This window comes from Harpia harpyja, chromosome 2 (genome assembly GCF_026419915.1).
Source record: "Harpia harpyja isolate bHarHar1 chromosome 2, bHarHar1 primary haplotype, whole genome shotgun sequence".
In the NCBI taxonomy this organism is placed as follows: domain Eukaryota; kingdom Metazoa; phylum Chordata; class Aves; order Accipitriformes; family Accipitridae; genus Harpia; species Harpia harpyja.
This window is the reverse complement of record NC_068941.1, coordinates 48777536-48787691: the sequence shown is the minus strand read 5'-3', so window position 1 is coordinate 48787691 and position 10156 is coordinate 48777536. Positions and strand designations below refer to the sequence as shown.

The 10156-nt window shown below is 49.2% G+C and overlaps 1 protein-coding gene across 1 annotated transcript; it reads right to left on the bottom strand.

Annotated features, from left to right (window-relative positions):
• Nucleotides 1–1584: 1584 nt before the first annotated feature.
• On the bottom strand, nt 1585–8916 carry SAP30 (Sin3A associated protein 30). The gene is made up of 4 exons (XM_052779141.1): nt 8314–8916; nt 6745–6867; nt 3959–4057; nt 1585–1920 (listed from the first exon to the last, which is right to left on the bottom strand). The coding sequence occupies exons 1-4, from the start codon at nt 8629–8631 to the stop codon at nt 1798–1800; spliced, it is 663 nt and encodes a 220-aa protein (XP_052635101.1). The 5' UTR covers nt 8632–8916; the 3' UTR covers nt 1585–1797.
• Between the last annotated feature and the right edge of the window lie 1240 nt (nt 8917–10156).

Sequence of the window (10156 nt, the reverse complement as noted above, 5' to 3'; positions counted from 1 at the left end):
TTTCCCAGAGAAACTTGCTTTTGTTTCTCTCCCCACCCTCCTTCCCTCCCAAAGCTTCTTCTACAGGTCCTGCCAGGCCTAGGTGAGAACATTCACCCCCAACACACACTCAGAGAAAAAGCGTTTATCTTTCTGATGTCCTATCCACAGCCAGGTTCCCTGGCTGTTTCTCCAACTACTACTTTGAAGATGACCAGCTGAATTTGTGCAAAGGACATTTAGCAAACAACTTTATAGTCACTGTAGTGAAATGGGCACTAAAACACCTCTTCAAAGAATACCAATTTTAGCTGCCACTAGCTAGATATCACTAACTGTCTTGAACTTAGGCCAACACTGCAGAACTTTATTGTGGAAATACATAAGACACTGCAAGTGAAAGAAATCAGGCCACTGAGAGCTACTGGGAAGGCAGCCAGTTCGAGGTTAGGGTTTATCATCATTCAGCTCTGTGCAAGTGTCGCAAGTCAAAAAAGCAAAGTGGAGTATCTTAGTTGCAGTGATGCCAGCAAAGTAGTAGTTTTCAAAAAAGTCACAAGATTAATATTGAGCAGATCAGACCAGAGACATACTGCTTTCTCATTTTTCCCAATTAAGAAAAAGCTTTTAAACATCTGATAAGGTTATGAGTTGCAACAAATGCTAACTGAACAAGCTGAAGCTATGTCCTCCTCTGCTTCAAGATGAGAACTCTTTTCCCTCCACCTTTTCTTCAACCTACAAGCACAGCTTAAAGCAGAAATAATATTTCATACACCACACATTTAGACCGGCAGAATAGTTAAACGACAATACAAGAAGTCATTCATAATACCATTTTCTTTACTAAGCTATTCAATTAAAAGCAAAAGTATTGCTGGATATTCTTCTCCTGTGTTATTACAAGGTTTGGTTTGTGGTTTTTGTTTTGGTTTGGTTTGGGGTTTTTTTGTTTTGTTTTTTTTGTTGTTGTTTTTTTTTTAAACAGGCCTGAGCTAATGCATGCAATGAAAAAGAAATAGTATGCCTATTAGAAGATACCATATTGACCCAGCACAGACTCTGTCTTCCATTCTCCAATTAAGTTCTTAGCCACAGTCTACGCAGATGAATGAAAAAGTCAGCAGCTAAAGGATTTCTTACCGAGTGGAAGGATTCCTCGGCACAGTAAGCTGCAGCAGTCTTTTCATCCATACTTAAAGCTTTGAAATTTGAGAGCTGCATTTTTTTCCATTTTAATATAAGAGCAGGAAGGCCTCAGTGCTTGGAAGCACATATCCCAGCAATGACAAGATGAATAAACAAATCAAAGCCCCCATCAATCCTTGTTTCCAAAGGGGAAAAAAAGAAAATGTTATTCAGCCATTTTTGCCCAGCTAACAACTGGAACTGTCATTTAAAGCCTTTTACCTTAGGAAAAAGAACCTATTGCCAAGTCTGTTACAGCTTTTTTTTTTTTAAAGGCATTGCATCATGAGAACTTGAAGTACATTCATAAATATATCCTTGGCACAGTTTAATTGAAAAATATTTTAATATCACATAATTTGTCAAAGCTTAACTATTAGGTACAAGTAACTCACTAAATAAGTTAGACACACCCACTTGAGCAACAATATCAGTGATATTTATTTAAAATACTTTTGCCGAGGAAATTTGTTTCATAAGAGATGTTTTTTCAAACAAATCAGCAAGATTATGAAAAATAAGAGACAAACTCTCTGGGAAAAAAAAAGTTACAAAGAAAGCTTTTGCATATCAACAAAAACCCTCAGTCTTTTGATTTGCAGCCTGAGTCTCAGTCCCAACTTTTTCTGTCTAATGAACCCCACTATCCATCTTTAGATCTGGTTTGTTCTTGTCATTCTTCACAGAGTAGATGAAATATGTTAAGGTGTCCTTTTCATTCACTGGAATTGTCCTAAAATGGCAGCCAATTATCTATAAAGGAAGAATGCAAGGAAATTAAATAACCACTCATATGCAGAAACTGAAGATTCAGATTTAAATTGACTACATTAAACAAAGTTTAAAAGCTTGATCAAGAAGCTTAAAAAAGAAACTAAAACCTACCTCTTCAAAAGTCTAACAGTCATAAAAAAGGTAGAACAAGAACCATTTTATTGAGAACTATGAACCAAGTATAGCAGGTTGTACCCTCATTTCCTAAGTAAAAAGCCTAGGAAAATTTTTGGGGCGGGGGGGGTTCTCAAAACAAGCATAGGAGTAGTATTACACCTATATGGTCAAAGCTTGACTATAAAGCAAGTAATGACTATAGAGTATCAACAGAGCAACAGCACAGCAATGAAAGACTACTGCTCATTACTCAGGTTTGGGGGGGGGAATATGTGTATCTGTATCAAGTCAACTATAGAAACATCTACGACAATACAAGAATCTTCAGGATTACAGTTGAACATTCAGCTCTTTGAAACAGAGCTATCGATGGAAATTCACCATCTGTAAGTACTAAAATATGACAATCTCTAAACAGTTCTCAAGTCAGAGATCTTTTCCTTCATCAAAATGAACACCAACTTTAAAAGAAAGCACTCAAAATATTATACCTGCTCAAGCCTATTCTCAGGCTTTTTGCAGAATACTTTGGTAGACTAGAATTACCAAGTGGAAGTCAGAAAAAAATGGGACTGCTCACTTAACTACTACAGGGTTTAAGTATAAATGTTTAGCATAATTAGCAAGTTAGAAAGCTTTCCAAACCCCACCCTCAAAAAATTCACAGAGAAACAGTTTGAGAGTCCTTTAAAGCGCACTTCTAAGCAACAGCTAGAGGAGTGTCTATTGTACATTAGGACAGGTTACAAGGAATCACATGCACTGTAAACTAAGGAAGTTCTGCAGCTCTGGCTCACAAATACCTGCAGGTCAAACAAAGCATGCGGCAGAAGCCTTGCCTATTCACACCAAACAGCGTAAGAAGCATAAGCTAGTGCAAATACCTCATGAGATGCACCTAAAGCAGACCCTTAGAAATGCTAGTTTTGCAGAACAAAAACTAGTTGTGCTTTTTCAAATCACAGTCCTGCTAATTCAAGAGCTAGCTCTACCTCAGCTCACATAGAAAAAAAACATAAGACTCATTTTACGTTCTTAATCATAGTGGCAGCAGCACTATTCTTTTGCAGCTCAGCCTTTTTAAGAACCTTGCCTTTAATCCACACAGATTAAGGGAGAGACCAACAAAATGTCACACCAAAGTAAAACTGGGCGTATCGCTGCACAGAAGTGAAAAAACAGTAGCTATACCTCCCTGTTAAGAGAAGATCACTGGTTCTCCCACGTATTTCCATCAGCATGCTGTAACTGCATCTTTGCAGCACGGAAGTATTCTTTTAAAATTACAGTCACATGCAGCAAAGATGCTTACATAGAGCTGTACTTTTAGAAATATTGGTAAGAAAAAAACCCTAATTTCATAAAGTTGCATTTTTCTGATGGCAGATGCCAGTGGTTTTAATTAACAGAATTAATCATCAATAGAAGCCTGTTTTTCAGGTTTCCATAGTTTACATATGGAGAAACACGTATGTTTGCAGTACCTAGCTTTTTAAAGCAAAGTCTGAACCTTGCTGGAACTTCACTGCCGCCTCTCAGTTTCTAGTTCTTTTCAGCTGGACACTTTGAATGAAGGTGTGACTGACGCACAGACTACAAATCCATGATTCTACGACATTCAGGGACACGCAAATCATCTTACTGTTCCAACCCAACACTTTGTGTCTTTAAGCAGCGCACACTCCTTTCGGAAGTTGAGTCCCTCCTCTGGAAAGGACTTTTACTTTTGATTTACTTGGCTCAGGAGCTGTGGCCAATGAAGGAAGCTAGATAAGCAGTTCCCTTTTGTTCTCATAAAATCCAGATTACATATGCTCTTTATGCAAGGATCACATTGCACAGAAAACCACATGCCAAAGCAAGTTGCATTTTCTATTATGGAACAAACACTCATACGTACTTCAACGAGCTGTGCTTTGTTAAGTCCCGGTCTGGTCTGTAGCTTGAAGTGTCTTTTGTACCTTCGAAGTGTGTTTACTTGTAACTGATATAAATCAACCTAGAAGAAGGGGGGGGGGAGGAAAATAATCTAATGTAACTGAAAAGGATTCAGTCATTTATAGTTGCCCTCTCAAAAACACTTTGGACTCTCATGGATACACAAGCATAGACCATCAGCTCAGCAGATCTCATTTTGACAAAAAAACCCCTCCACCCCGCACCTTCCAGTGGAAAGGAAAACAGCCCAGTTCAGTTTAAGAGCATTTTATTGTTACTGAGCATGGCTCTGCCTCCCATTAGCAGTGGACAATATCTGTAACTCATTATTGTCTTTTAATCAGTTCTGGGTTTTTCGTTTGTTCCCCACTTCGAGCGGGGTAACACAAAAGCCCAGTAACAACTTTCATACAACATCTACGAAGATGCTGACTCAAAGGAGGCCCCTATACTGTGTGATTTCAGCCATCAAATTTTACACAAGTGGCATGCAAGATATAGCACATCTGCACCGTCAGATAGCACATATTAGAACCAGGAAAAAGTCTAGAACGCAAAGGTTTCTTGGCTTGAGGTGCAAGAATAAAACAGCTGATCTTGCTCTCCAAACATATCCCTGCTACATAAGCACAATGCAGGAGTTAGGTGCACAGGCATAGTTGTCCAAAACTGTTTTTCAGTGCGAGTTGACAGTTGAAAGAATTGCACAAGGTCCTCTCAGGAATACAAATACACAACCTTAACCCAGTACTCCCTCAGTTTTGAATCCCACGAACTCTGATCAACAGTCACTTCTCCCAGCAACAGCTTACCTTCCCACCCTCCTTGACAATGTAAGAGACCTTAATCGGATGACTGAGTGGGAAAGCAAGCTGAGAAAGCAGGCCGAATGAGAAATTCTGCTAGATCAGTTGCAGATCTAGCAGTTGCAGATACTAGATACAGTAATATTCTCCAAACTCACTGCATTAAAGATTGGTTAAGGCATTCACTTCCATTTTAAACTCATTTAGCAGCCTCGACTATGGAATATTTAAACAACAGCAGTGCTACTGCATACTTGGTAACCTGGCCAACCTTGACATGATGCTGCCTTGCATGATAGAGGATGGGTAGGTATCCTTTGGTATTCTAAAGTTTACATGGCACAAATCCCACTTCCCAAGTCACAGTGGAGAACCCACACCCTAGAGCATCATGCAGGGGAGGAGCAGCAGCTTTCCACCAAGTCCCTGAAGCTACCAGTACTGTGGAAGCCTCTCTCCCTCCCGTAGGAATCACTTTTAACAGGTAATGATGGTCATGACCGAGATGGAAACGGGAAGGCCTTGCAAGTCTTTGGAAGAAGGATTTTTTTTTTTTCCTTAGTAAACTGGATAGCAATTGAAAATAAAGGAAGTCAAGAGCCAATGGGCTTCAAAGGCACACAGGAGTCACATGGGATGAACATACTGCCATTGTCCAAACGGCCAGCTGAAACTCCTCAAAAACACCTCCCAGGCAGTTTTCTTTCCTGCTGTAATACCATTTAAAAAGCTTGCTTTCTTGTTCTAGAGATATCCATCGCTTGTGACACGTTTTATAATTTTCGCATGAGAAACCCAAACAGGCTTGCAGAACAGCTGCAATTACCACTGTGCCAGAGAGCCACCTGAAGCCACAGAGAACATTAGCCTTAGACAGAACTTTCAAAGAAGCAATCCCACATATTTAGCAGACAAACAACACAGCCCAGCATCAAACCACTCCCAATCCCCTAAAATCCTCTTAGAGGATCCTCTTAGCCTTCAGACTGGAGCCACGTGCCTTTAGGCACAGATTCTTGCACAGAGTTTCATCACTTGCATTGCTGGTATCTGCAGATGCTGACCATAAGGTTGTCATTAAATTAACGCTTACGGAGCAATTGCTGAAGAATGCTTTAAAAACCCCTCCTGGAAGGGACCAGGTAGGCATGACAGGCTCTGCTCAGAATTAACACACTGAACAGCACCTGCTAAGCCAGGCTGTAGCAGAAATAACCCAGAGCACAAGTAGGAAAAAGAGCCTTAGGTGCAGTCTCTCCCACTATACTATGCAAAAGGTTTGAAAGCTCTAGCTCACTTTCATAATGGGTGAGGTTTCACTGGTCTGCAGCAGAGAAAACAGGGGAGAAAAACACCATCCCTCTCCCCTCCTTTCTAGCACAGCTCCCTGAACGTTTCTTCCCCCAACATGGGGTAAAAACAAAGATCTACTATCATTAAACTTTCTCTGTTTAATGTGACTAAGGCAATGGAGTAATTGCAAGAGCCATCTGCAACACATTTAGCACAGAAGGAAAGGATCAGAGGGATGGGGCAGCGAAGCATTTATATCCCGAGTCCTATGTGCAATTCCCTTCAAGTTGTCAACTCCTGCAGAAGACAGATTGTGCTGATATGTAGCAAATCACCTCTTCTAGGAAGATGCTGGAGAGGAAGCACTAATAACGAGAAAGTTGAAAAAAGCAGTTTTCTGAGAGAACTAGCAGACACTTAAAAAGCTAGAGAGTTGTTCATTCTACTCTGCACAATCAGTACAGAAAATACACTGTAAGATTCAGTTAGCTTTTGTTAAGAACTGAGTGAATCAGGAGTCTTCCCTTTACCCACATGCCCCAAAATAAGGAGAGCGGCAAGGGTGGAAAAGTGGTATCTGTGCAGACGTGGTAGCTGTCAAGTACAAGCTTAACACAACAATTAGAAAAAACCCCAACTACTTAGCTACCTCTGGAGTGTCGATGTCTTGCACTGGTGAGTCGCCATCATCATCGCTGCCTTTCCTCTTTCTTCTATTTCTCACACTCTGAATTAAGTTTTTGTGGAAGTCACAAATATACAGATGTCTTGCCTAGAAGAGCAACAGGGCGTCTTTCAATCAAATCCATGTAAGCATCTCCCAGACTTATAAACGCACACACAGAGACAACCCTTCAGCAACCACAGTCACATTAACTGCATCGAGGAAGCTTTTCTACCGGATTCTTCTAAATAAAGAACGCGTTATGCTACAGATCACTGCCACCGGCTTGGCCCAGAGGACGCTGAAGCACTGCAATCGACTGATTCAGTAGCAACAGCCTGCAGAGACACACGAGTACAACCCTCCCTCCAGCCACTCGTCGCAACTCGGGATCGGGAAGCAAACAAAAAACAAGCTTTCAGTTGTTCTTTGGAGGGCAAACAGCCGGCTCTCATTTCACACCGGCTCTCATTCCCCATCTATAGCCTCTCCTCGTTCTACTTCCACTACCTAGGTGAGGTCAAGCAACACACTTTTTAAAATTTTCTTTCTCTCCTTTTTAGAAGTTTCCCTTTGTACGGATCTGCGCGCTTTGGGAGAACTCTTCGGCGCGTACACACCCTGAATTTCCGAGTTGCGGGCTTTAATGGCAACGAAAGCGCGGAGCTGCGTTGAGGTGGGGGGCGTTGAGGGCGAGGAACCCCCGGGCCGGGCTGGGGGTTTGGGGGGTTCTCTGGGGGCGCACGGAGCTCCGGCCCCCGCGCCGGCAAACGCTCCCGCGGTACCGGGCAAGGGCAAACACCCCTCCGAAACGCCCGGGCGTTTCATTGCGCAGAAAGGGGCGCGAAGGCGGCCCCCAGTCCCTTCCTCCTCCTCCTCCTCCCCTCCGCCGGGGGGGTCCGCTTCCCCCCTGCCCAGCCGTGCCGAGCCGAGCCTGATGGCTGCCGAGCGGAAGATCGAGAGGCAAGGGGAGACGTGCAAGGCTGCAACACGAGGCGGAGCAGCCGAGCGCTGCCCTCGCCAGGAACAGACACAAACTAGCGCGCCGGGAGCCATGCAGGCTCCGCTCCGGGGAGGAGGAGCGCGCTCCCCGGCCACGCTTCTTCCCCCTCCAGCTACACGGGGAGCTGGGGGACGGGACGGGACACACGCAGCCGATGCCCCCGGCTCTTGGGGGGTGGGAAGGGACCCCAGAAGCAAGCGATTCCCTCCCCAGCTGCTTCCGCAGAGGGAGAGCGCTTTCAGGCCGTGCTGCTGCAGCGCCAGCCGAACTCCACGGTGCTACGGCAAAAGCGGGGGGGGGGGGGGGGGGAGTGGGAAACAACACTCCCGCGCCGCCAACCCCCCTCCCCCCCCAAAACCCTAAACTTTATTAAAAGCCCCCAAACCAACTCAGCCGTGGGAGCAACCGGCCGGCGCGGAGCGGGGCTGGGGCCGGACACGCCGCCGCCGCCCGGGCACGCACCGCCGGGACCCGCCGGCCGCTTTTGTCTGCCTGCCCCGCCGGCGGCGGCGGGGGGCGGCCCCGTGTGTGTCCCCCCTCCCCGGACTTACGCTCTTGTCCAGCTCGATCTTCACCTTCTTCTGCGAGATGCTCTTCTGGATCCGCTTGCTGAAGCTGGCGTTGCCGGCGGCGCGGCCGCACCGCTCGCCCTCCTCCCGCAGGCAGCACAGCTGCCCGGCCCCGGGGCCGCCCGCACCCCCGCCGCCCGCCGAGCCCGCGGCGGCGGCGGCCGGACCCAGCCCCGGCGGCGCCGGCGGCGGCGGCGGCACCACCTCCACGGCGGAGCCCGCGTTGCCCACCGCGGCTACGGCGGCGGCGGCGGGGTCCGCCCCGCGCTGGGTCACCTCCTCGGGGGCGAAGCCGTTCATGCCCGGCGCCACCTCCGCAGCCGGCGGGAAGCCTGGGGGAGGGCGGCGGGATCCCGCCCCGCACCAAACTTCCCCGGCGAGACGCCGCGGCCCGGCGGGGCGCTCCCCCGCTGCCTGCCCGCCTCCTCTCCGCGGCGGCACCGGAGCGCAAGCCCGCCCTCAAGGGCGGCCAGCCCGCACGCCGCGGGAAGGACTCTGCCCGCCGGCTGCCGCTGACCCGAGCCCCGCGGCTACCGGAGCGGCAGCGGCGCCCCGCGGGTCGCCCCACTTCCTCCTTCCCCCCCTGTCATGTGGAGACTCTTCAGCTGTTTCCTATGTAACAACAGCAACCTGCCCGCCGCCCCGCCCCGCCCCGCCCGGCCGCGCATGCCGGCTCCCCCGCCGCGGGGCGCCATGGGAAATGCAGTTCTTCGCCCCGCCGCCCCCTCCGCGGCCGCCGCGGCGGGTGAACTACAGCTCCCGACGGGCAGCGCGGCGGCGGCGGGAGCGCGGGCGGGGGGGCGCGGCGGGCCGCTTTGCGGCGCTCGGGCCGGCGATGCCGTCCCGCGGTGGCGGCAGCAGCCGCTACTTTTTTCCGCGGCGGCGGCGGGCTGCCCTGCGCTGCGCTGCCTTTTCCCCGCCGCCAGGAGGCCGGGCCCGCCGTGCGGGAGCGGCGGCAGCGGCTTATCCCACTTTTAAAAGGCCCCGTTCGTGTCCGTCCGTCCCCCGCCCCAATCCTTCCCCCCTTGTCGCTCCTCCCCGCCGGCGCGGCCGTTGGGATTTGAACGGCGGCCGTGCGGCGGCGGCCGAGCCCGGCCCCGCCGGGGCGGAGGCGGGAAGGCGAGAAAGGCGCGGGGCAGAAGGGGGAGGCCGGCACCCTCTCCCCCCGGGGCGGGGGCGGGCGGAGATCGGCGCTGCCGCTGGCGCGGCCGAGGGCCGGAACGTGCTTCAGCCAAAAAAGGTTGAGGCGCCCGCCCTTCCTCTTCCCTGCCCTCTCCCGTCGGCATTAACTCCCCCCGTTTGTACTTTTTCTAGCTCCGGCGTTTTGGTCTGAGCCGCGCTTCCCCGGCTGCTTGTTCAGGATTTTCTACGGGTTGTTGTGTTTTGTTTGGTTTTTTTTTTCTTTTTTTCCCTTCTGCTTTCCGCCTCGCTGCCCTCCGTCTCGGTCTTGTCCCTCCCCGCCTGGCCGCCTCCTTTCTCCGCCACTCTTTCTGTCAGCCATGGCTGGAGAGCGGGTGCCCTGCCCCGGCGGCGGGACGGAGCTGCCCCGGGGCCGCAGCGCAGCCTCCCGCCGCCTCTCCCCGGACCGAGAACGACCGAGACTCCGGGTCCCTTTGTTAAAGCTGCCTTTAAAAGGCATTGTAATCGGGGGTCCGTCTTGCGTTCCTTTGGTAAAGGCCTTTGAAGGCAGAGAGGACTTGCGGCGCCGGTTTGCGGTTTTGTCATTTAAAAGGACTTTTTGTTAATAAAGGTGACTTTAACAACAAAAAAGACTGAGAATGCAGAATGCTTTTCGCTAGTGAGGAACCAAGACCTTGCTGTGCAC

Bases quoted from the DNA above. Each gene is read 5' to 3' on its own strand.
- SAP30 (XM_052779141.1), bottom strand. From the start codon at position 8,631: ATGAACGGCTTCGCCCCCGAGGAGGTGACCCAGCGCGGGGCGGACCCC. The intron at 4,058-6,744 runs GTAGCTAAGTAG...CCCTTCTTCTAG, and splicing joins AAGACATCGACACTCCAGAG to GTTGATTTATATCAGTTACA. The intron at 1,921-3,958 runs GTACGTATGAGT...CTTCCTTTATAG, and splicing joins ACAAAGCACAGCTCGTTGAA to ATAATTGGCTGCCATTTTAG.